The sequence below is a fragment of the Chaetodon auriga genome, chromosome 19 (genome assembly GCF_051107435.1).
Source record: "Chaetodon auriga isolate fChaAug3 chromosome 19, fChaAug3.hap1, whole genome shotgun sequence".
Classification (NCBI taxonomy): domain Eukaryota; kingdom Metazoa; phylum Chordata; class Actinopteri; order Chaetodontiformes; family Chaetodontidae; genus Chaetodon; species Chaetodon auriga.
In genome coordinates this window covers 6,258,979-6,286,752 of record NC_135092.1, presented here as the reverse complement: position 1 = coordinate 6,286,752, position 27,774 = coordinate 6,258,979, and the positions used below count along the sequence as shown (strand labels likewise).

General features: G+C 42.0%; 2 protein-coding genes across 2 annotated transcripts in view; both read left to right on the top strand.

Annotated features, from left to right (window-relative positions):
- Positions 1-21,100, top strand: part of arrdc1b (arrestin domain containing 1b) — a 32,928-nt gene extending 11,828 nt beyond the window's left edge. Inside the window, exons 2-8 of the mRNA XM_076758205.1 lie at positions 4,172-4,282; positions 10,285-10,335; positions 14,538-14,692; positions 15,109-15,291; positions 15,808-15,984; positions 16,994-17,456; positions 17,986-21,100. Coding sequence (XP_076614320.1) covers positions 4,172-4,282; positions 10,285-10,335; positions 14,538-14,692; positions 15,109-15,291; positions 15,808-15,984; positions 16,994-17,456; positions 17,986-18,050 — 1,205 coding nt within the window. The 3' untranslated portion in view covers positions 18,051-21,100. The remainder of the gene's footprint in view (positions 1-4,171; positions 4,283-10,284; positions 10,336-14,537; positions 14,693-15,108; positions 15,292-15,807; positions 15,985-16,993; positions 17,457-17,985) is intronic.
- Positions 21,101-21,785: 685 nt separating this feature from the next.
- slc31a2 (solute carrier family 31 member 2) lies at positions 21,786-27,712 on the top strand. The gene is made up of 4 exons (XM_076758025.1): positions 21,786-22,221; positions 24,408-24,474; positions 25,349-25,577; positions 26,067-27,712. The coding sequence occupies exons 1-4, from the start codon at positions 22,213-22,215 to the stop codon at positions 26,230-26,232; spliced, it is 471 nt and encodes a 156-aa protein (XP_076614140.1). The 5' UTR covers positions 21,786-22,212; the 3' UTR covers positions 26,233-27,712.
- Positions 27,713-27,774: the final 62 nt, after the last annotated feature.

Genomic DNA, 27,774 nt, shown 5'->3' with positions numbered 1-27,774 from the left:
AAGGCCAGAGGTCCCAAACAAATGGTGATAACAAAATAACATTTAATCAACTTGCATAACATCTCCTCTGATTGGGTCAGCACCAAATTGAGGGATCAGGAGAGTAGATGAAGACTTTTTTGTTGGTTCATGCAGCCAACAACACTGAAGCTGGCATGTGTTGCTCATAATGTTACCTTCTACATGCTTAGAGGTGTACATCAGTAGCCCTCCACCTGTATGTTATTGCAGCCACAGTGAAAATCCATTTCATGGCAAAATGTGACACCAGTGTTGCTGATGAAACCTGTATACTACCCACCCCTACTTTTAGAATATTTATCAAATTCTTCTTCAGTTGCTTGTGTGCAGACACAATTTAACACTTGTGAAGTTTGGCTTTTGTTGAATATTAAAAAAAACAAAAAACAAAATTTTTTAAATATTTCTTAAAGTAATGTGTCAAAAAATAATCAGATTCTGTGCCAACAGACAGGCATTGTATCAGCACCGGCACTGACAAATATCAAATTAACAAACCAGGTCTAATCATGATGATATGCTCTGATACACTCCACTCCTTGTGTTCCCTCCACCAAGTCCATTTCTCATCTTCTGGCATCTTCTGTTTGTCGTTTTCATCTCTTCTGGGACATTGTGCCAGCCAACTTCCCTAAATGGATATACTTTACAGACGCACAATGGATAAAAATTTGTGCTCGGCATCTTAAGTTATCTACTTACTCAACGATACTGCACCTTTGACTCCCAACCCACATCCTCCGTGACCCACCAACACCTTGTTGTAACCCACATCAGACAACACTTTGATACAATAAAACACAGCACTGTAGCAACACTATTGATTGCAGCTTCTCTCCTGGATCTGTCTGCCCACACAGTCTAATTGTAAAATCTCATGAGTAGTAGCACCAGGATCACCTCCGCCTACAGACACTCTCATTGAACCGTGGGGAGGACCTGGACAGATGCCACTGTGTTGGCAACAAATCCAGGCAGCTGCTGAGTCAGAGCATGTTCTGCTGCTGGCTTTCCTCTTACTACCGAGTGTCAGTCTCCCTCAGGCTGTGGTTTATTCTGTAGAGAGCTGGCCCCTGGCGTAGACTCATGTGCTGGCAGTTGCATAGTCTGATCCATAGTGACTGGTGTGCAGTAGGCAAGTTGGAAACTGTCAGCTTCAGGGTTTCACTCTTTAAACTTACTTGTGAAGAACTATTTGAACCAGGCACCACAGATCACAAATTTAGCAAGAATCTGGAACTCAAATTGATCTGGAAGCCAATTTGGACCAGCAATTACAGAGTAAATGCCTATTGAGCTTTGCCAGACCACAGTGACTTGCAGAGTTGTGATGTGAATCAGAAGCTGCACTGTAAAGCTACTGGGCGTTGCATCTTTTAGTGCTTTTAGATACTAAAGTTGTTTTCACATTTTGGTATTATAAGCAAAGCAGGAACCACACTTATTTCAGTAATTTCCCCTCCATGTCTGTGCTTGCTGTACTGATACTCATACTGTGCTCATGTTTTTCTTCCCTCTTAACAGTCATTCACATAACTGAACTGGATGGACATATAACTATTCATGTGTAACTATGTACATATTTCTCTTGTATGTATGTAGAAGTGACCTCTGCAAAAGTCCCATGAGGTTATAATAGAACCAGGCAGAAAACTCAAGGTTAAGTTTTTGCCTGCAGCTGCCCTCTGTGACATCTCCTTCATGTCTGGATGAGCGTCTCATCAAACGCATCCTAACTACTAGTCCATGTGGCTCCATGTGTCTGTGGAGAGGCCAGCCCATTATTCAGCGGCAGACAGCCAGTCTCTGGGCCAAAGCAGCCCATCTCTTATGACACAACTATTCACTATTCAGCCCTGCTACAGCCGCTCTTCCTGCTGCTGATGCTACTGCTGCTGCTGGGGATATTAACAGATTACCCCTGCGTTGACCTTTCATGGGCTTAGCTCTTCACTTTTCCAGAACGGACAGCTGTAAACAATATCTTGTCACAGTAACGACTCCCTTTTCTGTCATGTTTGTGTACTTTACACTTATAATGTTGCTTCTGTGAAGTGCAGTGGCCCCAGAAAGCTCACAGGGTGCGTTAATGTGGAGTACAAAGGTATTATTCTTGCCCATGAATGAGACAGATGGCTGAAGCAGCAGCTTGCAGGGTTTAATTAATGACCAAATAAATGGACGTTAGTCTGCGTGGCTGAAGGGCACCGCTTTGTTTTGTGAGCTGCAGATTTTAGTTTTTGTTTTTACCGGCAGCAGAGATCCCTCCCCCTTCCCTCAGACTGCGCCAGCAGTCCTGCCGGTGTGGTGAGCACAGCCATCTGCCACTTTGAGAGAGAGAGAGAGAGAGAGAGAGAGAGTGAGAGAGTGTGTGTGTGTGTGTGTGTGTGTGTGTGTGTGTGTGTGTGTGTGTGTGTGTGTGTGCGCGCTCTGTGATGCCAGCACAGTATCCTACGTGGGTGTGAGCCTGTGATTGGTCAAACACAATCTGTGGAATGATATTTTTGACATCAGAGCCTGTGGATTTTTTTGCCTCCATGCCAGAGACAGCCATCACTACGTATGTCCATCCCGTTTCTTCAGATTTGGCACAAACTTTGACTTGGACTCGAGGATGAACTGATTAGATTTTGGTTGTCAAAGGTCAAAGGTCACTGTGACCACACACCCAACACTCTTTCGGCCATAGCTCACAAATTAGTGTGCTAATTATGGCAAAAATATTACACAAATGTCTCAAAGGATAAAATGACAAAGTGATGGCCTTTTACATCCAAAGGTCAAAGGTCAGTTTCACTGTAACATTGTAATGTTCTGCAAAAACACTTTTCTGGCCCTTATGCAACACCATAACTGAGGAACAGAAGGGGAGATTGTGACCATATTTCATAGTTGGTCAAATACTGTATTGGTGACGCTAATCTTAGGATCCCACCTTCACTGTGGTGACTGTACAGATCTATTTAGTCTATTAATTGCTCTCATTTGAACTACCAGAACATGTACACACAATACACACTCTATATCTCACCATATAAAATGACATACTGCTGCATACTACCGACTGTGATAAAAACTTATCCATGTCACCCGTCATTACAGTCAAGCACGGGGAACCACATTGGAACCACTAACAAAACATTGATACTTAGCCCCATTTAGCTGTCTGTCTGTCTGTCTGTCTGTCTGTCTGTCTGTCTGTCTGTCTGCTTATCAGAATGCTGAGATAACACTGAGACTAGGCCCTCTTTCTGTTTAATCCTCTGGCTTCTGTCACAGTTTTAGTGTGTGTGTGTGTGTGTGTGTGTTTGTGTCTGTTTCTGTTTCTGAGTGTGTGTTGTTGTTTGTGTGTGTTTGTGTATGTGAGTGTGCGTGCATTATCAGAGGGTTTTCATTTCCTCACAGACAGATCAGCAGAGAGACAACAGGGATAGAGGAGGGGTGATACAGAAAGAGAGAGGCTGTGTTCACACTGCAGAGCTGCAGTGCTGTTCCTGCTGCTCACTTCTCTTATTTTTTATTTATTTATTTTCATTTTTGATGGACTGCTGATGTCTGTCACAGAACATATCCAGCACCAGTGTGAACTTTTGAAGGCTTTTGTGTGGAGTGAAAATAATGCTATCTATGATATCTTTGAATCAAGCATGAGGAGACGATAACATCATTTCCTGTACAGCAGCAGCAGCAGCACAAGAACAGCTCTTGTGTTAACCTCATCCACTGGCAGCAAAATAGACAAAAAGAAAGCATTTTTTCAGCATTCTTCTATATTATCAGTAATCTCAATATGACCTCATCTTTATCTAACCTCTTGCTTGATCACAAGCATCACCGCATCATCATCCCAGCAAAACACAGGTCTAACATGTGGCAGTAGGTGATGAACAACCATTGCCATTATCCAGATCAGTCAAGCCTGAAGCATCTCACAGAAACCGCTTAGTTTCACAACTTCCCTGATTAAGTTACTCCTCCTCCTCTTCATCTCTTGATGTAAACACAACTCACCACCTATTGTGATTATGTACCTGTAGATGGATAAATAACTATAACCATTAGTTGCAGACTGATGGCCATGTTGGAAGTCACTTCGGACCATTTGTTTGTGATAGTAGATTGACTCTTGCTTTCGCTCCTCTTTTCACAGCCATCAAGGTGAACTGTCAGGGCTCATGTGGAATCTCCAACAAAATGAACGACAGCGCGTGGACCCTGGAGGAGCAGTACTTCAACAGCACGCTGTCTCTTGCTGACAAAGGTGATGACCCAAGAGCAGACACTTCTCTGACTTTCCAGGCTGCTCTTCATTCATATTGGTGCACTCTGAAAAAGCTTGAGGGCTCGCTACTTACTAGATAATTCATTTCATGTGTACTCCAGTGAATGGAAACCAATGCTAAAAGTTAAATCATCTAAACATGAAAAAACACCAGTATGGTTCTTTATCAGCAATATATCACTTTCACATGACTGTATACCCTGCTGGAAATTCTTTATATGAAACAAAGTGTTTTATCCCTCTGAGAGCACTGAAATGTCAGCTCCCTGTCATAACATCACTGTATGACGTGACTGAAGCCTCCTGCCTCCCACCTCATTTGGTTTATGGGAGATCTGCTGCAACAGACTTAATCTGACTGTTGCAGCAGCAGGTTTTTGCAGCCCTGTAGAAAAGAGTTACAGCCTCGGTCAGTTAGAGTAGCACTCCCATGCAGGGATGTTCCAGCCTGCCTCTCTGCATGCTGCCTACCTGAGGTGAGACATGGTCCTCAGTGTCCAGCAGTGTCTGATGAGAAGCCTGGACATACTCCACAGAGGACAGGTCTAGATTATTCCCTTAGTCTCTGGGTGCCATCCTGCTGTGTTGCACTGAGGCCCCGCTCACCTGCTGAAAATAGAGCTCATAGGACCTTTTTTTTGTGAGCGTGATCTTCCATCTTTTGTATGTGTTACAGCCCACAGCCAGAAGGTGAAATGTGCCGAACACGCATGAAATCTGTTGAAAATGCAAATTCTACTGTGGAACTCAATGGCAGTCATGAGAGCATGTAATTCATGCTGTTTAAAACACCCAGAAAGAGTCCAATGATTAACCCTCAGGACTGTGTTCTTCAACATGTGGTGTACTCCAGACTGTTATACTGCATACTGTACAGTAGAATGTTGAAGTGTTACGTCTACTCCAGTACATTTCAAATGGGAATATATATATTTTTACTCCACTACATTTATGACTGGTATATTTTCTAGTTAACTTTCATGAATATATGTCTTGTGTAATGATTTAGAAAAGAAAAACATATACATTATCTGCAGGGTGCCAAATGGTCAGTATGAATGTGGTAAACCTACCACCAGGAAGTATTGGGCAATATGACAGTATATGCTGTGTGATGGTTGAAATGTATTCACTGGTAGAGATTTGGTAATACAGTTTCCATCGCAGGAACTATCCCTTAAGACACATTGACACAGTGTCACTCACAATGTATGTACTGCTACCCTGCTACACAGTGAGTGAGTGGAGTGTTGCTGCTTCGTACAAGTGTATTACATGTGTGAAAGAGCAACTCAGGACAATGTCTAGACCCGATGCTGCGGACATTGTCCAGAGTTCATTTGAGCAAACAGCTTTAGCGCCTCTGCTGTATATTCGGGGCTGCAGTGTGCGATTCAAGGTCACGCAAATTTGACAGCGGGACACCTCACAACGTTCTCACATGACATGAGAGGGACAGTTGGTGGTGATAATGCACCTCTATTGCGAATTTGTTGTTCTCATTTGGAACCTTAAAACTACAGTTTTGAAAAAAGTTAGTTTTGCCATTTTGAGGCTTTTGTTTTTAACTCTTTAACTTGTCTCACGAGGCAGTTGTTTGTATAGAAGTTCCAAATAAGAAAGAATTCAATTAAACAATTTAATTTTCAGAACCACTCTGTCATGATATATACTGTTACCATGCTATAAAATTACAGACGCTGTGGTAGAAGTTTTTGGCCACATCTCCCAACCCTTACCACCAAGTCAAGCTACGCCTTTCCTGAATGATGAGTAATACTGTGAAAGAAACCAGTTGGGTGGGTATCAAACCTCAACTGTTGACTACTTGCACACACCTGTCTACCTTCTGGTATACAAAAACTTTGCAGTAGTCAACATGACAAGTAAAAAATCAATTGGAAAAAATACCACCATACTAACACATTTGCAAAATTATATATCTTTGACGCAAGAGTAAAACTCATTCAGCATCTCACACAGTGTGTGGTAAAATGCCAGAGAAACCACACTCCAAACAGAGGAGGACATAAATAATTCATGACACACCCTCCCTTTGTGTTCCCCCTTATCTCTGCCATTTCCCCCCCATCCCATTCTCTTCCGAAAATGGGCTGCTATGGCCCCAAGGGCCGAGCGACACGGAGAGCGAGACAGGAAGGGTGACAGAGGACCACCACACACACACACACACACACACACACACACACACGCACTCTTACACAAAAAACGCGACGCTCACTGTGGGTGACTGATAATGTGGTATGCCACAGATGCTTGACGGTTAGAGGAGTGAAGACCAGTGATGTCAGCGTCCACTCTTCATCCTGTCACTGTTCTCAGTTAATGACCTTCAGGGAAAAAGGATCTCCTTCTCACTGCAGTGGGACAGCAGTTTGATTGTGGTTTCACTGGAGACTTGTTTGAGAAACAGGCAGCCTAATATCTACACTATGCTTGAGGCAGAATTACTGTAGCATTTGCTTTGTTTTCGTATTTTACATTATCACTGTTGATACTTATCACGTCTGTACATAGACAGTATTTGTTTGTTTGCGGTTGAAAAGGAATTTAATCATCAGAACTGCAATTTCTGCAAGTGAAGTCATGACAGTATTGTTGTCTGTCAGTTCTAAACGAGAACAGACTTAAAACTCAAACTGAGCAGCATTATTAGGTACAATGCAGTCACTCATTCAGAGTCATTGTTTCTGGGTTTGTCACTCATACTGTTAGATACATGAGTTATCTACCATAACATTTAGAATTTGAAGCCTTTGTTATTGTTATTAAGTCAAAGGATGATCCATTTGTTCACATTCAAAGGTCCCATGGTGCTTTTCTGCTGGCACCATGGAGGTCATAACTGCGAAAAGTTGACATTTTGTCCTCATGATGGCACCAGGTTAAATGTCATCTGATCATCAGAGTCATTACAGGTCATCCTTCTGGGATCATGAACTGCAAGTTATTAATTAATTCAGTTTAAACTGTTTTTTGAAACTGACTTTCTTTTACTTGCAGATTCCTGATATTACTGATGTTTTTGGTTTGTCCCTTCAGTGTAATGCAGTCTTCATTTTAGTCATTAGTGCAGCAGGTGAAATGGGTTAGAATTGTCTATGATCATCATCGTTTTCCTTCATTGTGCTTTTAAAAAGTTTTTCTGTCTGTCCCTGCGTTAGCTAGGCTCTCTGGAGTTGATCATACAAAGTGGCAGTTCAGAACATGACTGCTTCCTCTAGCAGTAAACATGATGCAAATGAACACACACACAGCGCTTCCCCTCAGGAAACTGAGACCAACGGAAAAAGTTGTGCCTGTCCCTAATGAGGTGAGACATGATGCTGTCTAGGAGAATTTAATTGGGCTGTCAGCTCATCTAGAGGTTTGGCTGAAGGTGCTCTCAGTGTGTCAGGGATGGAAAAGCCCATATTGGTGCTGCTCTTCTCAATTTAATTGAGCTTGTGAAGTAAACAAGTATGAAAAATGTTCATTACAGTATGTGATTAATACAGCAAGAGGCCAAATTTGAATGAGTAGATCATTACTGATTTCAGAGCTACGGAGTGTGCAATGAATAAAATGAGCCCAGTGGAAACATTGGAATCAGGCTTCCCGATAAGCTTAGATAACACTAAGAACACAAGAAAACACGTGCAAAGAGGTTTTGCAGAAGTTTTAAAAATGCTCTCTGGGTGGAGTACTGTTAACAGCTGGTGCCATATGTGAATACTGCAAGCAGTATAATAAATGAAATAAAAGAGCTTCTGTTTCAAGGATAAAAGTTCTTATTCAGACAAAATGTTCTTAACAGAGTTGTTTTGTTCCAAACACCTCTTCATAATTCAGCTCACTTCCTGATGAGATCCTCAGAATGCCACGTGCTTCTGAAACCACAGCGAGCTCTGCTTCACTTTACCCTGCGATAACATCAGAAATACAGAATTTGCAGAGTCACTCTGGTGCACTTCAGCAGATTTTCTTTCTTTTTCTTCTTGATCGAATCGCAATGCGTAATCAGACTTTTTTTTTTTTTTTTTTTGAACAAAGTGACTTTATTCAGCCATATGCACAGTGACAATGTACATCACTGCCTCATCAGGCAGATCATAAAGTAAAAGAAAACAAACCAAGGATACACAAAGTCCCTTTACCAGGGGAAACCCAGATTTAGATTCATTAACTTTGTAACCAGACACCATCCCAAAATCCTTCAAACATCTAAGAAGTGCAGGTATAGAGGCTGAGAGGTCACTCAAGTACAAAATGACATCATGTACAGCGAAATTTTGTGGGTCCCTCCTCCATCTGATATCCCTGTGTTCCAGAGTCCTCCCTTATAATTTCAGCTGGTGGCTCTCTGCTAATTGCAAACAATAGTGGTGACAGAGGGCACCCTCGTGTAAAAATACATTTTAATTTCTATTTATGTGTGTACTGTGCATGAGTTTCTCAATACCTTTATTTATGCCAACATCATCAGAGAATAAGGCTGGTGATATTCTATTGTTATTGTTCACAAATCTTATAAAAAGACCAAAACCAGCAATCCTTTTAAGTATGGTCTGTGTCCTGATTTGAGAGGAGGAAAAAAGTACTGTACACTCTGGCTTTGCATCTCTCTTTTATTCAGATGGCCTTTCAGCCTTCGGGACTGTCAAGATCAGCAATCATAGTGGGACATCAGAGCTCAGGTTACTGTGTTAATGTGTGCTACACACTATAGTGCCCAGCTGTTTTAGGAAGTTGTGTAATCTTGCTTAAAAAATGAATTATATATGTGTGACCAGTTTCTAAAGAATTGCATCTTCAGTGGGAAAATCCCTCAGACAGGGGAGATAGAGTTGTTGCTTATTGTCAGATTTGTGGTCAATAAGAAAAATGTAGATTGAAAATGTAGCAGCCTTTAATCTACAAAGGCAGACTTGGCACAACGCTGTTGACCTGTAGATGTTGTAACAGGAGAAAAATGCACTCAGTCTTGGGTCGATCACTGCTGGCCTCACTCTGCTTGTAAATCATTGATTAACTTTGCTGAGAAATGCTCCAACTTTGCCAGCTACACAACCAGCAGTTCATCACTTCCTCTGATACTGGCTGATTGGTTTCAGTTGCTAGTTTCGTTCGCTACAGAAGACATCTCTGACCAGATGTCTTTGAACAGTAAGAGCTTGTTTGTCTCAGACACTCCATCCTACTGGGAAAGTAGGTGAGCCCCACAGGCCCAGGCCCACAGGTCGTTGTTTACGATGGGATACCAAACTCCCAAACTCTGAGAATTATCACTCCATGTGTACCTGTAAAAAAGTCATTAGCAGTTTTCTGCCTCTGAGCCAGCGACAGCCGTGACTGGAGGCATTATGTTTTTAGGTTGTCACCTGAACGCCTTGAGGGAATTTCTTCAAATTTGGCACAAACTGATTTGATTTTGGTGGTCAAAAGGGGAGATTGTGACCATATTTCACATTTGGTCAGATACTGAGTTGGTGACACTAATCTTGGGCGTCCACCTTGAAACTGTGCTGATTGAGTAGATCTTCTGTGCTGCCAGGTTGAAGATGTGTGTGAAGCATCCACCTATCAGTTTGTAGCTTCTGTGGAAAACATCCATATTAGAAGCATTGAAGTCCACCACAGGCTCATTGGTTCTGCTGATGTTGAGCTTCAAGTGATTGTTGTTGCACCATGTGATCAGTCCTCTGTGCTCCCTGTAAAACAGTCTCTAAGTGAAGACAGAATGTTTCTCACTGGAGATTATTCACCGGACTCATACATGTCAATATAGTGATCACTTCCATTTCACCAAAAAAATACACTGAATCTATTTATTTAATTCCTTCAAAGTCTTCACAGCATATATGAGTCTGGACAGACATTGATGTAAATGCAGCTTGACTGGTTTGTGGAGGCATAAACCACCAGGCGGTAATTGTTGTTTTTCTATTACTGTGTAATTGATAAACCTTCCTCTTTTACAGGAACTCTGTCAACAGGCGAACACCATTTCCCTTTCCAGTTTCTCATTCCTGGTGAGTATGTGATTAACCACAATGACCCGTTTAACCTCATTCCTTCATGTTGGGGGCACAGCCTCAGTTCCCATAATAGTTTAACCTGCTTTATCATTGGGCCAGATGACGTCAGTGAAAGGAGCATGCAGGTGCGATAACGACTGATAACGCTGGACTTTTTCTTCCATGTGTACCTACAAGGTGTTCAGCCCTAAGCTCTTTGTCTGCAACACAAAGCAGACACACGGAGATCTGTGATGCCAGTGGTCTGTGAAGGACCATTACGCAGTTAATGTTTAGAAGATTTGAGAGGAACATACCAATTATGTTGCCTTAACGTGATAATGCGCCTTTATTCCACACATCACTTGTTCACAAACACATTCGAAATCTGGCTCAGTTGATTAAGACTTAGTTGACAAAAACCTGCAATGCCACAGTCGTGCAAATAACACAAAGATCGGTTTAACATGCTTGCCACCTGTGAGGGCACACAGTGTCTGTCTGGTATCTTACACTCTCCGAGGCGTGGGCTGAAGCACAGTGGGGGTGCGGGTTATTTTTAGTTCCCTCTCCTGTTGTGCAGTCACTGTTTAATTGGTCTTCATGCCCCCATGCTTCGCCCCCCCCTCATTTCAGGCCCTCAGACTTGAGAGCTACAGCACAGGACATGTTAACTCCTGTAGTGATAATAGGCTCATTGGAGAATCCAGTGCCTCCTAATGCCCCCTGCTGGCACAGCAAACAGACTGACATGCTCTTAAATATCTCAAAAACAGACTTGTAGCACATCAGGTCTTTAGGAAGAGTGAACCAACCTGGCTTTGTAGAGGAGGAGGTGATGATGATGATGATGACGATGATGATGAGGTTTTTGTAGAGATGAAAACATGTCAGCATCAAAGCACATAGAGAATCCGTACAACTCAAAGACAGAGAGAGAGACCTTAAAGTTTGTTTAGATGTGTGTTGGAGCATTTGCACTGACAGTAATGCTTCAAAGTTGTTTTTAAGGCAAGTAAAAAGTGAATAATTCATATAAACCCATAACAAATGCTGAAAACGTAGTTCTAGCACTTTCATTTAAGGCAGCTATGGCAGGTACAGTCCAGCTATCAGCTCTGTCAGCTCCTGTTTCAGCTCCAAACACTGTGCCAGAGTGTCCTTGAGCAAGTCACTGAGCCGCAGTTTGCTCCTGCTGTGCAGGTCAGCAACTGCATGACAGCTCAGCCATCATGAGTGTATGAAAGTGTGTGCTTGGATGAGTGAGAGGGGTTGTGAAGTACTGTACACTGTGCGTAGGACAATGGTGCAATATGAACGCAGTCAGTAAATCCTACCTTTATGGAAACTGTTTTAGTCTTGTTTCAACTTTATGGTCATTTTGTTGAATTGTGTCATGTTCATGTCTCTGATAATTACGCCTGCTCTCATATAGATCACACTAACGTTTTAACACGTCTCTAAAACAGTTTCAGAACAAACTGATTATAACCTTTATTATGGTCGGATTTATGGCACAATTCTTGTATTAGACCATATTCATTTTAGCGAGGTGTACTAAATGTACTGGTAACTGAGAGTGCATTTGTTAATCTAAATTATAAATGCCTTGATTAAGAATAAGAAAAAAATATTAGCGACTATCTTGACAGTTGATAGTACGTTACATAGCTTGTATTTTTTATGTATTTCATATGTTGCTGCCACTTTTCATTTATGGTAGATCAAGTCATTAAATCTCTTATTTTCATTATTGCTTTGCTTTCTTTATTTGTGGGAAAGCTATAAAATAAGCAAAAATGATGAATGTTGACGGGAAAGAGAGAAGATCAGTGAAACGTTTTGGATGTTTTTTCTTCAGCTAATTAAAGGAATGGATAAGGGCGTAGCAGGATGTGGTCTGTGCATCATACAAAACAGAGTGAGAGACCAAGGCACGTCCTGCAAATAGAAAGAATGGAAAGACGAGGTGAAGTTATAATTAGAGTAAGTTCTCTTTCAAATCAAACATCTGAAGGTATGAATGGAAAGAATTGTTCTTGCAACTAATTTCTAACATTTTTTAAACTCCAGTGTAGCTTAACCATATGTGATACGCTGCAGTACACTTAAAGCAATAGTAACAAATATCACTGGGACACAATATAGCACATTGACCATACACAGTCCAGCCATATACGAGGTTTTGACATAGACCCTCTTTAACAAAGCTGTACAGGATGTGACTAACAGAATTTCCTCTGACAAGCCCAGCTCGTTTTTATCTGGAATCGAGGCATCAGGTGTTGTTCTGGCCTGATCATTTCTCACCGCAGGAACAAAGAAATTCAAAGAGAAGAGGAAGGCGTGGGCTAAGATGAAGTCAGTACAAGGACACTTAGAGGGATAAATAGGGTAAGATGAATGTGGATGGCCTCCTTCCAAAGAGACTTGATATACGAGTTGAGGAAGAGAAGAGAGAACAAAGTAGATGAAAACTAGTGATAGACTTTAACAGCCTGCTGTAAGCTTATATCCAGTGTAGATGAGCAGCTGTGTACCATTTAAACATCCTTGTTTTCAAAGAAATTAACAGAATCACCAGTGAGTAGATGATTATCTAATTCCATAGCAGAAGACAAGGACTGCCATAAAATCCCCAAATATCCTCTGATGAAACTAAACTGTCATACATTTCAAAACACCAGTACTGAGCTGGGCGGAGGGTTTGGGATGCGGAGGTGTTTCTGGCTGCAATACAAAGTACTTCTGAGAAATGTGGCCTGCTCTTCCTGACAAGCCAGACGTATTGAAACCACATAAAGGGTTACTTCCGAACACGATTTCTTCTCACAGCCAATTTACTTCCTTGTTAAGCGAATAAAACCTTTTCCTGACGTCAAGACCTGTTTTTTATGTTAGTGGACCTGTGTGTGGAACTTGAGCACAGTTTGAAAAAAGGTTACTTGCAGTCTTGGTTGTGAATGAAGCATTGATTGGGTGATTAACAGGTCAAAAGATGTGAAGCAGATAATGTTTACCGTGTTCACTATCATGCTAGCATTTGCTAATCGATACTAAACACAAGGTTAAGCTAGCTTTGGAGGTATTTCGTCATATCGCCATAAACCAAAGTATTGCACAAATTTAAATTCGGGCCTGATTATGGCGCTAATTCAAAAGTCATCAGATCACCAAAGAGATTACAAATCATCCTGAGGGGAATTTTAATGTTCATACCAAGTGTCATGGTCGTACATCCCACAGTTGAGAAATTTCACAAAGAAATGAAAGAAAGTCAGGGGACCACCAAAGTCATTAGGATTTGTCTTCTGTGGACTGTGAACGACCTTTAAGTACAGCAGCAGCAGTTCAAAGAGTCAGAGGAAGGTCTTTGCCTGAGCTCAAAGGAACAAGTCTGGAGAATCCTCTTCCTCTTTCAGCAGCCAGCAGCAGCTCAGTGAGCTGTGTCTCCAGGGAAAGTCATCCTAGTGCTGTAGTCTGCCCCCGTCAGTCCATCTTCAGCTCTGTTTTTGCTACCAAGCTGTCTGCAGCAAGACAACAAGCCACCTCTCAAGGCTAATTCTTATTGACAGCAGCAGCAGACTTGTCTCTGGAGTAGCCGCCTGCCTCTGTGACATTAACATCTGAGTGAGTGTCAGGGGGGAAACGGACACAGTAGAAGAGGGTGAGAGAGTGGCTCAGCTTTTATTTTGACAACGCGTTAATCACCTTTTTGAACATCCTTTTTTGGAATTATTATGCAAATTGTCTGTCATAGTGTCAAGACGTCCTTTCTGACTCTCCCAAATAGTTATTTTTAGCTCGCTCTTTTTATATTTCCATCCGTCCAGCCTCCCTCACTGCCCTTTCCTCAAGTCACAAAAACAATCAGTGTCCTTTCAGTTCAAGATGAGATGTGCAGTAATTAGTCCGAAATTCTGCTTACGTCTGCTCTGATGGAGGTCTGCATGGATAACGACGAAGAGTTCAGCTCTGTCTTTCCTCTGCTGGTAACAATAGAAAATAAAGATCTTACCCTGATGAATCTTGCTTTTTCAGACATCACATTATTGCAAGTTGTAAAACCCCTGTTTAATATTTGTAAGTGCTACTTTTGTGACCTATTGATTAATAAAGCAAATGTTGGGATTCAGCAATCTGTACATCAGTCACATGTCTTTGATGTCAAAGTAATGTCTGTACTGTCTTTTTCCCCATCCTCTCTCTCTCTTCAGCCGCTGCTCCGACTTCCTATGAGGGACCCTTTGGGAAGATTATTTACCGTGTGAGGGCGGCCATTGACACGCCCCGCTTCTCTAAGGACTACAAAGCCCAGAAGCCCTTCTACCTACTCAACCTGCTTAACCTCAATGAGGTGCCCGACATTGAAGTAAGCGTTGAGTTCACAAATCTCCCTACTTTTTAATTATCTGTATGCTCATTTTATTCCTTTACACAGTAATTCCTGCTGTTCTGTTCTTGCTGAGTAAACCGAGGAGTGAATAAAGTAGGGATAGAGGAGAAGAGGGGACTTTGAAACGCTGTAATGTATCTCTTCATTTGATCAACCTTTGTCTTGGTTGAGGCTTATTTGATTTCATGGCAGAGCAGGATCTAATTCATTTTGTCCTTCACTCTGCTGCATTACTTACTCATCACACACTCTGTTCCCATGAAGACACTCAGAGTCTCCTGGTTCTCTGGAATTAAGCAGGAATAAATTATAAGCACACCATTAGCTAACGAGGCTTCTTAATCACTAATGATGCACGAACAAACAGCTATCCTCTGACTCTGTCTCCGCAGCATCCAAGCTATGCTGTGACCACTAAGAAGTTCAGCTACCTCCTGGTGAAGACGGGGACGCTGATGCTGAAAGCTCGCAGTGACTTGAGGGGTTACATCCCTGGTCAGGTCATCAAGTTAGCCACTGAGATCCACAACAAGTCTGGGAAGGACACGGGCTGTGTACTCGCCAGTCTCATACAGGTAGATTATTGAATATAATCAGTATGATTATGGTTTTTTTTACACCACGCCTTTCTCTCAACAGGCTTACTTGTTTTCTGAATTGGATTTTCAGGTGTTGAATTCGAAAGGAAATAGATCATTAAATAAAAGATGAAAAATGAGAACCACAGCACTTAACAAATACCATTAACGTCATCTCACCTCTCCAAGCTGCAGATGTGTGTCTTCATAGTCTTTGACCTATCCCAAATACCATTATTATGAGTGTGCTCTGCCCCCCAGAAATTTCCATTTTAGAGGGTATTGACCTTTGAGAGACATATTATAAATCTCTGCTGGGACTCCGAAGCTTCGAACATAACCATTCATAGAGCTAATCCTTTCATGTGGGTGCACATAAAGTCTCTCTGTACCTCGAGATAACTGTATCAGAGATTTTTTTCTATTTCAAAGGAACACATTTCCTTGCAATAAGCTAGAGGTGGGTGAAGTGGTTTGAAGTCACCATCTTTTTATGTTTGTGTTCTTTTCCAGAAAGTGACCTATAAGACCAAACGGCCTGTGTTTGACCTGCGGACCATCGCAGAGGTGGAGGGAGCCGGGGTGAAAGCGGGAAAGCACGCAGAGTGGCGAGAGCAGATCATCGTCCCTCCTCTTCCTCAGTCGGCACTGGCCGGCTGCAGCCTCATAGACATTGACTATTTCATTCAGGTCAGGGAGTGTGCATACTTGTCCTTCTAACGTACGTTTTCTCTTCAAGTAGTGCAACATACTTTAAGTAGCATTGCTTAATGTTAGGGGTCATTACTGGTCTAAACACGGTAAATGCTACACGGCAGCTGGATAATGGTGCGTGTACTTTTCAGCTCGTCCTGGTTTGTTTTCTGACAGGCCAGCTCTTGACACGCTGATGAATAATATCTTTGTTTACTGTATTCAGCGCTTCCTGAGTGAATCCAGTGAATTGCTAATGACACCCACTCATTGGAAACTCATTGAGTACTGCCCCTCTCTAGTTTAATATTCAATCGTTTTTTCTTTCTGAAGTCATTAAACATGTAAGAACATTGTTAAAATGATACCAAAGTCCATTTTTTTAAAAACCTGTGTAAAACGTGTGCAGTGTAAACAACAGCTCGAGACGGTAGCCCTTAAAGATGGAACCAAATCCAGACAAATTGTGGTTTGTTTTGAAGTGGCGTTGCTATACCAGCTTAGCTCACTTGCTGGCTAACTTACATCACCTTAGTGTTCATGTTGGCATACAGATGCAAACAGAAAACAGCCCTTGAAGGTATGAAGTTCTCAGGGGAGCTCCTCAGTGAGCAGTTCCTCTCAGGTAGTCTCCAGCATTAAATGTGTCTGTTCTAATTTGAAGTAGAGACTCTGTGAGTAAACAAGGTGATATTTTTCTTTTGTCCTTCTAAAGCTGATAGAATTGAACTGACATTACTTGTCTCGCAGGTACAGTCTGGGCTGGTTTTACATAGTATATTCAAGGGATAATGCTGGTGTTATTCAATATTTTCTTATTGTCCCCAAATCCCATGAAAACACCAAAACCAACGATGCATTAGTCTGGCCCACTGGCTCCCGCTGAACAAAAATCTTTAAAATAATTTGTGAAAGCCTGATACAGACTGATACTGATACAAACAAAATGTCATTTAAAATCTAAGAGAAGCCCTTGCTCCCTTTCTAAGCCATGTTTGCGTTACAGGTGTCGCTAAAATCTCCAGATGCAGTCGTCACTCTGCCTATCTACATTGGGAACATTGCTGTGAACTTGTCTCCGTCGAGACCCATGCCCCCTAGTCCAATCCACTGTGGTGCAACCATGGCGCCCAGCGCGGCAGGTGTGACACCCAGCGCCCCACCGGCAGAGGAGGAGCCCGAGGAAGGGCTGTGCGCAGGTGCCATGGCCAGTGAGGAGATTTCCACCAAGAGTCACTCTCAGCAGGATCCCTCAGGTCAGCCGGTCACCATGTCCCCCAGCGCCTTCAGCCACGCACCCGGCGCCGCCCTTCCTCCCGGCCACCGACGGCCTGATGCATCTGCTCCACTGTTCTGTGTGTCCACCGGGGCCACCATACCTTTCTTCACCGAGGGAAACGTGACTCCTGTCCCCACTTCCTGTTCTCTCATCCTCCCTCCAGAGTATAGCAGCTGGGACTACCCTCATGGTGAGTTCTTCGTCCTTATCACACTCATTTCTTTGAATATGGTCCTTTTTATGTCTTCAACACCATCAAATCAAGTAATAAGTCTGAAGTTCAGAGTCTGAAATCAGATGAACCCCGACTAATGTTGAGTCAGGAGTCCACGCTCGTGATTGAGTTGTTATATGACCTTAACAAGACAAACACAAGTAATCTCATAATCACCTGGCTCAAGTCACATATTAAACAATAACAACAATCTATTATAATTATTTTTATTATAAGGTTATTTTGTTCATTCCATCAGTTTTGTTTTGTTGTAATTCCATGTAGCTGTATCCATTTAGGGTTCTTTTATTGCACATGCTGGCTTACTGTCACACTGCCATGACGTACTTGGACACTTTAACAGAACAGAGCCATTGTTAATGTTATGAGTAGCACCTGTTTTTAAGAAGAAAACCTCAGAAACATGTTGCCAAATTTCAGATTTCTAAACACTGTAGGGAGCTTCACCTGTATTACTGACTTTTTTTGCCTTTGTGTGTTACAGAGCCCCCACCCACTTACGAGGAAAGCTGCAGTAGCGCTAACTCCAGTTTCAGCAGTAGACAGTAGAGAAGAAGAAGGTGATGGAGCATCATGGCTGCCCGCCCATACCTGTGTACACTTGCCTCTTAAGAAATCAGGACAGAAGCACGCTGGGTTAAAGAGGATGGACCAGACCTCCACCCCGAACACCCCAAAGATTGTTTCTTTGTCCTCCAATATGTCAAAAGGGATCATATCTTATATTGAATATAAGTTTTAATTTCACCTCATGTCCCACAAGGTAGTGTCAGACAGAATGGGTGACCATCACTGTGCCTAAAAGAAGTATTTTGGATCATCATACTGAATTTTTTTTTTTTTTTCCAGTGGATTTTTGCATCTGTGATGCCTTGAAAATAATTTTGGTCTGCTAAAGGCTCGTGTTTGATGAGATCAATTGTTGGCCTTTTTTGCAGTCTTGTTCCAATTGTGCACTTGTTATTGTGGTCCTCCGCTGTCTGTTTGTGTTTCAGTCGTCCTCATCAGCAGCAGGGCGGAGCTGTCTTCATGCTGGATGTTGAAGGGAGAACTCATTGCCAGAGGCTCTGGTTTGTCTGTGAAGCTAGTTAAAACCCCAGTGTGTAGGACCTTTCTATCATTATATCATCTTTAAATTCTGATGCTTGAAGTCTTGAATTCTGAGACAGTCCCATTGAAAATTGGTGGTGTATGTGTGTATGTGTAATGCAGCATGCATTTCTGTCCGTTATAATGTCTTTTTTCTACAATACCAGTCGAGGTTGTCAGGCAGAATCCTACACAAAGGGGCTTTAAAGAGTGAAAGGAACTAATCCAGTGACACAAAATCAGTGTAGTTTTAAATCTGGCTTTCATTGACATTAATCGACCAATTGGAATATTTATATTTTTATGTTTAAAAATGTTTTGTTTCTTGATAAGATCAATAAGAAAATTCAGTTCAACAAAAAGAGAATATATAAGAATATATATCTGAGATAAAGGTTATATATCATCTCTGTACCACCACCCTGTGTTCTATAGCTGAGGGGTTTTCTTTGGCACCAGCTTTGTATTCAGAGGACGGTGTATCTGCAGATTAGGCTCATTTTTCCTGCAGCTGGATGTGAGGACTGCACCACTGATGCAGTCTTTTTCTGCCCTCTAGTGGTCATCAGTGGTACAAGCTCATCTCAACTTGCCCTGGAAGTAGAGCTTAAAGCTGCAGTAAGTAACTTGTATAAAAGTAATTTTTTTTGTCATATTTGCTAAAACTGTCCCTATGCCCAGACAGCAGGACATGAGACATGTAATTTGAGAAAAAAAAAGAAAAAAAGAAAAACAGCTCCATTGGTCCCACTTACTGCTCCTACTGCGATTTGGAAGAATCCACCGCACCCAACACAAAACAACCAATCAGAGCCAGAGGAGCGTCTGAGGGAGTGTCTGACATCTGTCAATCACTACTCACACACGCTGCGAACCGCCCCCTCCCTCCGCTCATGCTGCCGGCTGCCGCTCAGTCAAACAGCTCTGTGAGCGGCGTCAGGAGGCTAGTGAAAGCTGTGGCGGAGCAACAACCACCCGCAAAGGAGAAACTGCCCACACCGCTGCCTTGTGTTGGTTCAAATTTTCAGACTAAGTCTGCTCTCTTCTCGATCTTACCTACTCCAGCTTTAACGCAATCAACCACGCAAACTGAAATACTTCACAGAGTCCCTGCTTGTGCAGTTCAGTGACTGGGGGGTCTGCTGTATATATTTACATCTTGTTTATCTTGTTTTTTCTGCTGTTTGTTGCCTTAACTTTCTTTTAGTGTTACATTAGAGAGATGAGAATCCTCTGAAATGTTCATTTGGTACAGATGATAAATGTACATGTGCACAGCACTTTTTATAGTTTGAGTGCTTGGATTTGTGAGTGCAGATCTACTGTATGTGTGTGTGTGAAACAGAGCTAGTTTGGACAAGATGCAAAGTTCACCTGAGCTCTGTTTTCGCTTCATTCGTGATTCAGCACCTGTGTTAAATTATCTGTTAGAGACATTTCTCTTTGTCTGTGTAAAAGGGCGGGTGGTAATTCAACATTTAACTTCTTCCAAATTAATTCATCTGAGCAAATTGTAATTAAAAACTATCAAAATGAGTGACTGCAGCTTTTCTTTGCATATTTGAACAGATTGAGCTCATGTAAAACATTGGAACACAGTTTATTCCTGTGAACATCAGTTCATAATGATGTCCCCAGCCCGATTGTGTACTTTTCTGTGGGAAACTAATGCAACTGAAAATCTTAAGCACAACTGCTGTATCAAATGTTTGTGTGACTCTTGATGTGTTCGTCTTATTTTAGTCACATTTTAGTGCAAACTCAAAGTCTGTTGTGTGAATTCAGAAAACTGTGCCGATTGGCTCCTCACTGTAGATCATGCTGCCATGTCCACACTTTGCATTTTTTTTTCTAGCTTTTATTTTTCAGCTTTGAAACTTCCACAGACAAACTGCTGTTACTGTTAGAAACCTGACAGTCACCCAAACTATGGTTTTCTGGCTCTGTTATTCTGAATGCATGCCTTAGACAAAGTGGACTCCCGCCATCGCTCCCAGGAGCTTGTAATGGACTTTCTCCTTCTCTGTCAGGGAGGACGTCAGGATGTGCTCGTGCAGCTCTTCCTGTCCTGTCTCCTGTGGACTGTGCTAAGTGCACTTGATGTATACAGATGTAGCTTTTAAAAACAGCAAGGACACTGGACCTGTTGAACTTTGTTTTTATTATTGTTTTATAAAATATGTGCAATTCCTCTCATCTCCAAGAATGCTGCAGAAGCAGCAGCTCCCTGAAGTCATTTCACGCTGCCTTTATCGATCCTAATTCTGTTGAATTCTTCTCCACCAAAAGGTACTATAGCTTTACGAAGCCCCACTTGTTCTGTGTTACTTTTCATTCTTCCTTCCTCACATACTGATGAGTGGTGTCTGGTTTTGTATTTTTCTACTCGTAAACTGTTTACAGGTGCAGTATGCAGATACTAATAGTAGCACCTCAATCAGTCAATGTAATATTTCAGCTTACAGTGCAAGTTGAACTGTACAGTTTAACAATAAAATTATATGACAAGGTTTTGTTGTTGATGTCAACCGAGTCAGTGTTGTGGTTCTCAAATAGTTTATTATTTATTTATTTTATTCATCATTTATTTTAGATTAAATAATGCATTGACACAACTGATCCATAGCTAGATCTAGATGTAAATGTTTTTTCATTTCTGAAAAATATGTGTACAGATGTGAGAATCCTCAAAAGAAAAAATTGGTGACTGAAGTTCTCAGTTGTCCTCATACAAAAAGTGTGGCTGCTCACATGAAAAGGCAGCCAGTAAAAGCTGTACCAATGGTGATGAAAATCAAATGAACGCTGCAGCAAAGCACATCATCCATTTTTACAGAGACTGCAGAGATTGTGTTCTGCATAAGATAGACAGGTTCAAAGAACATTTCAAGAAGTATGTTAAATTAGGGACATAAAATGCCAAACATACAACGCACAGTAAAACAATAACAAATGTGTATATTGAAGTCTCCAAAAATGTAAATACTGTATCTAATAAGGATCAATATTTACCATAGTAAAAACATGATAGCAAACAACAAAGCTCTCACAGAATAACAAACATCTTCCTTCCAGTAAAAGCTGAACTTTGAGGTCAGCTGTGTATCCGCCTCTCTGCTGTTCACAGCGAAAGTAGACGAAAGGTTACGAACGCCTTCGGCCACCTCCGTCTGTCACGTGATCCAAATATTTGTTACTAAATATGGTGGATGCTGCGCATGCGTCGCGTCCGTTATACATATCAACTGCACTCTACGGCTAACGTTAGCTAGCGTAGCTCTTGCTTAGAAATGCGCATATTTGTCGGTTGCACCAACCCTGTTCGATGTCGACGATAACATTTCGGTTTCCGGACGACTAGAATTGCACTTTTACCACTATTTGCATTATTTAGCCGCAGTGTAACTTTGTGTCCAGTTGCTGAAAGACTCCACTAACCGTCAGCCCTCTGTTCATGCTGTGAGGTCACGCGGCAGCCTCTGTGCCAGGAGCTGGGTCTGAGGCTGCACTGTGGTACAGCTGACAAATGGCTTCTACTTGACTGCAGTCGAACAACAAAGTGGGGAATGGACAGTCATTTACTGCTGAAACTGTGTGTTAGCCTGCGCTCAGCACGTTCACCATGATGTCCGTAAGTTGTGTGTTTCTAGTTTCTCACAGTATCGTGAACTTAATATGTGTTACTTGAACAATTTATTCTCCATTTGAAATATTTCTGCAGTGTGGTGTTAAGTCAGTCAGTATGTGCAGAGTTAGTGGTTTGGACTTTGGGGAGCAGACCCTGATAAACCCAGAGAACATCATGAATCCATCTGGATTTAGGTCCAGACCCACATAGACGGTGCACATAGTTTGGAGAGTGGGGGAGGAGTTGATGATACCTGTCCCAGAGTGAACACTGTGAAACTTTTTTTAGTTTTTAAAGTGTTTATCTAACTGGGGAGCTGGCAATATGGCTGAAATCACTGAAGTATGACTCTCATTACATGAAACTAAACTCTTCAATAATTTGTTAGTTCTCAGTTAAGTTTGCTTTGGGTATCATCATTCTGTAAAGCGAAAACAAGGTGTAATTATATCATCGATATCTCATATCACTGAAAGTTAATATTTGATAATATCCAGTTCCTGCTCAGACTACTTATAACCCATTTAAATCATGTGCGTCACAGTATTACCCGAGACTTTCCAAAGTAAACCATCGCCTTATTGAGTATTATCATGTGTTTTACTTCCTTTCAGCAGACAGTCATAGATCTCAGTAGAGTAAAGTGGAGTCAGTTTTGCTGTTATGGATGACAAACTGTATAATCACTTTTGTTGTGGTCAGGTTTTCCAGACTTTTTTTTTTTAGGCCATCACACCAGAAAAAGAATGTTTCATCACAGCTGGCTCTGCTGAAGTTGGTTCACACATGCTGCAGACATGACACCCAAAAGCTGGCAGTTTGGAGAAATGTCTGCATGAATGTGAAGTGCATGTGGGCCAAAGCAGGCCAAAGCATGGAGACGGTCCTCAGAAGGTTCACTGAGAGTGTTTGTGGTAGAAACACCACTCTCCTCGTTTGCTGTCTCATTCACCTGGCAAGCAAATATCTGGTTTTCTGCAGCGGTTTGAATGATAAGCTCACAATGATCACCTCGCCCAGCCTTGAGTTAGCATGTTGACTCAACTTAGCTATATTTGTCTTTCTCCGTGATGTTATCAAGCTGCCTGATACCCCTCTTTGCACTTTTACAGTACTTTTACACTATTTGCTTTGACCTTTCACTACATCCCGTTGTTCAGCGAGAGACGTGTCTGTGGGTTTGACACAGGAGGAACTGGATTTTAGTGGAACAGAGGAAACTGAAAAGAACAATGAGTTAAGAACCCACTCCTCTGCAGAACCACCTTTTCCTCTTTTCCTGCTGACACTTTTCTTTCTGTAAAAGATAACTCAGATCCAATCGGCTCTTATTTTTCTAGGTTTAGTCATTGTCTCTAACAGTAACATTGTACTCGTCATGTTAATTGCTGAGATTTGGGAAGATGGTGACATCACTTGAAAGAGGTCTGACAGGGCAAGAGACAGAAGCAGTGAGTCGACCCGATGGGCCTTCAACAAACACAAACAAGACATTTGGAGGAGAAAATGAAGCTGAATTTCAAAATTACAACTAAGACCAACTTCTGGTGCAACGACTGATTATCATTAATGTTCCCATCATGGACCAGAACTCCAACATTTTTTATTAGTCTGTAAAATGTCGTAAATCTTGGAGAAATGCACCTCATTTGTTCTCACAGCCTGAGGTGACATCTTGAAATTTGTCCAGTTACACCAGTTAGACCTTCACCAGTGTGCAGCTGATGAGAGACGCTCATGCCAGGACAGGTGGGGAATAAGCAAGGATGAAGGGGGAGAGCTTGGCAGGCACTGGGTGGCAGTCTGAGTAACATACACACAAACAGTACATTCCTCTGTCAGTCACACATCTACAGCAGCAGGCCAGAACAGAGTGTGCTTTTGTGGGACAATACATCCTGTAGTAGTGGGGCACGATGAGCTGAATAGATATTTGTCTGGAATGGCGTAAAATTGGATTTTCTTTTTTGAGGAATCCAAAAAATATGCTGAACAGAGGAGGTTTTGAATGTGGCATTGAAGAAAATAGATAGTTCTGCATGCATGGAGTATTCACCTCTGACAACGCAGCTGAAGAAACACAAACAGGAGCAGAACATTATTCAGGAAAAGACCCTCTCTCACTCGAAGTCTTTTGATATTTTTTCATGCTGTTTTGAAGTTTTAATATTGTTCTTGTTTTTCTTTAGATGACTTTCGGTGTGTCAAGCAACGTGACGCTGCTGTTTGACTTCTGGGATGTGCACGGACCTGCAGGTGAGCTTCAAAGTGTTAAATAGCAACTCCACCTCAGAGGAGCCAATCGCGTCCGTGAGATCACTCCCACTTGTCATAACGCCACAACTAGTTCTTCTGCTTAAAACATACCCCACTTCTGTGCCAACAGACATTTGTGTTTTTTGTAATTGCTCAGAAGTTTATACAACATCACATCAAGCTTGAGCTGGTGTGTTTTTCAAAGGAACCACTGCAAACCTGCAGGATTGAAATATAGGCCTGTGGAAAGTTTGAAGGCTCTTCCCTTGAGGAGGGTGGCACAGCGGCCGTCAGCTTGAGTTACAGAGGATTCAGGAACACTGGCCTGGTAAAAAAGAGAACAATGCCAGAAGATTCCCAAACCTGCAACATAATCCTTCAGTTTGAGCTGCACCTCAGTTTGACGACTATAGAAAACTTTATTTTTTATTTGACCACATGTCAAACTTCTGGTCGTTTTAATGCTTGCTTCATGTCCTGACAGTGTCCTCTGTACTTCATCTTTGCATCCATGAAAGCCTAATTCAGCAGATAATGCTTCAGCACAGAAAATATCTGATCAAAGAATCATCCCATCCTGGAAAACACATGGAAAATGAGAGAAAAAGTCAAATGTCCTGGAAAATCCTTTCAGCGTCGTCCCATTTTCCCTGTAGCTGTGAATGAGTTACCAGGCTGCCCGTCAGAGCTCTCCATCTTTGTGGTCAGGCTGTTCAGTTCTTGGTATTCAGGCAGCAATGGTTCATAAACTTTCTAAGAAAAAAGGGGTTTTGGTCATGAATTGATAATAATTATTCATATTATTTACACTTGACAAGCATAGAACACAAAAGGCTTCCCTGCTATGCCTGTGGCTGTGTGTGTGTGCCTCCAGGGATGGTGCTGTCAGTGTTTGTGGTCCTGCTGCTGACGGTCCTCTACGAGGTGCTCAAGGTGTGGCGGGTGTGGCTGGGGAGCCGGTCTAAGCTGGCCCAGCCTCAGTCTGCGAACGCCGTCCCTCCATCCTCCCGCAGGGAAAGCAGCTCCGTACTGGAGAGCAGCCCCTCTGAATCCTCGCTGACTCCCATTCAGGCACAGCCTCCTGCTGTAAGCACCAGAAACAGGTCAGAAAACCCCCTGAAAATCTATAAATAAAAGCACTTCTATTCTTGGTGCTTTCTTGACCCAGCTAAGTCAAACATGCAGAGTTCAGCATCATTTGTCAGAGTGCTGCAGGTTAATCATTTGCAGTCTCTGCAGTCATTGCTTTAATTCATATCATTCCACTGCTTTTTGTTGTGGCTGTGTGTGGTTTTCTGTGTGTTTTTGTGTGCATCTGTGACACCTCCCTACACACCAAGCGTTGTGTTTGTCACACACTGGATGTATGCGAGACTGAACATTGACCTCCCTTTCCCTCAGGTGTCACCTGTTCTGTCACAATGATTGAACCCAAAAACAATATGCAACCCGAGTCCTTGACTAGTAAAATCCTTCATCACGACAGCCTGAATTCACCCCATTTTACTGAATAAAGCTTTTGAGGTAATGATCCTCTCATATTGATGTATTGTACCCAGTGTAACTCGAGCCTTCCTCTCCTTCCTGTTCAGCTGGTTGCTGCACCTTATCCAGACACTCCTCCACATACTGCAGGTGTCTCTGGGCTACATGCTGATGCTGTGTGTCATGTCCTACAACACCTGGATCTTCCTCGGGGTCGTCGCGGGCTCTGTCCTTGGTTATTTCATCTCGTTTCCTCTCCTGGGTCAGGCCTGATGGTATGGACAGTTCAGACAGAGGGATCACATTCTATGGATACTAAAAAAAAAAACCTACTTGATTGACTAATCTCTGTCATCATTTTCTGTCTCGCTTTGGTCTCTGGCCTCTGGACTTAGTTGTTAACTTTAAAATACTTTAAGTGGACATGCAACTTTATAACATTTGTCTTTGACCGCTAGGACGATGTTTATAACTTTATAATTAACGTTATGTAACCTTTTGTGTTAAAGGGACATGATGTTCTGTTTCTGGAGGGAGTGCCGCCTCCTTAAACTCTCCTGTTTTGTCCTAAAAATATACAATCAATTCAAAGAGGAGAAATGCATTTGAAACATCTGCAGCAGAAAGAAGCCCAGCTGTTTCTGTAATTTTGTTCTTTTTAGCAACATTGACCGACTGGCACAGCCACTACACAGCCCTTACTAAACAATTCAAGGCGTTCTGACACTACAGATGAAAAAATCTTTATCTTAGAGAAAAGGAAAGCTCTGACAACGCTGATAAGACAGCGCTACCGTAACTTTAAAGCCAAAGTCATCCTGAAGACTTCTGTGTTTTTTATGGCTTAAAGAGCAACATTTTGTGAGTGGAGCAAACAACATATTTAAAGTGTTGCAGGCAGATTTTCTGTCATTTTTTGCAGTGTTTTGGAGTGAAACCTAAAAACGGACTCACACTTGGAACTGAGATTTACAGATTCAGGAACTGAATCATGTGATCTGAGCTTGTAAACGTCTCTCTTGTGTCATCTGAGGTTACGCATGTATGTCGGGGGGGGGGGCAGTGAAAGCTGATCATGAGAGCTGTGTGGCAGCCATTGACAAACCACTAAGCAACAAAAAAAAAAAAACAGTTTGAGTGCCTTGGAACTGACCTTTTGATGTTTGAAATATGTCTATTACATTTATGTCAGTGATTCTGACAACAGAAACATTCAAACACGTTGGATCACTTGAGGTGGTACACTGATGAATAGCAAGTGATGGTTTTCTGTCACAATCAAAATCTCCAGTAACTTGGTTGACAAACATAAAACATAAAGTTGATAAAACAGTTTTATTCATCCTTATTTTTTGATGTATTTCAAGAAGACAAAAGCACTAAACAACAAAAAGTTGAGCTGCTTACACCAAACAGGTTTTATAATAAATAAACAGGTGATGGTGACAGTCAGTGGTCCTCCATTGGAAGTACTGTGGTCTTAGGTATGAATCTAAAATGCGCTTGGATACAGTGACAGTGGATGATTTCACAACAGGATGCTGACTCATGAAACTGAGAGGGGATGACAAGAATTGCAACTGTCTTCTCAGTATCTGACATTAGACTGTAGTTTGGTCTGCTGACTGCAGATGGTACAAAAACACTTTACAGGTGTCAACGTTTCAGATAATGTCCCAGAAAGAAACTGATATGTAACTGCAGAGGATCGCCCTTTGGTACTAATTCTAATAAAAGTGGAGATGTAAAATGATATGTTTGCACTTAATTTTGTCAGTTTGCCAACCACAGAGCATGGAATTCAACATGTATGTA

Coding starts and splice junctions, on each gene's coding strand:
- slc31a2 (XM_076758025.1), top strand. Junction 24,475..25,348: donor GGATGTGCACGGACCTGCAG/GTGAGCTTCAAA, acceptor GTGTGCCTCCAG/GGATGGTGCTGTCAGTGTTT. Junction 25,578..26,066: donor GCTGTAAGCACCAGAAACAG/GTCAGAAAACCC, acceptor CTTCCTGTTCAG/CTGGTTGCTGCACCTTATCC.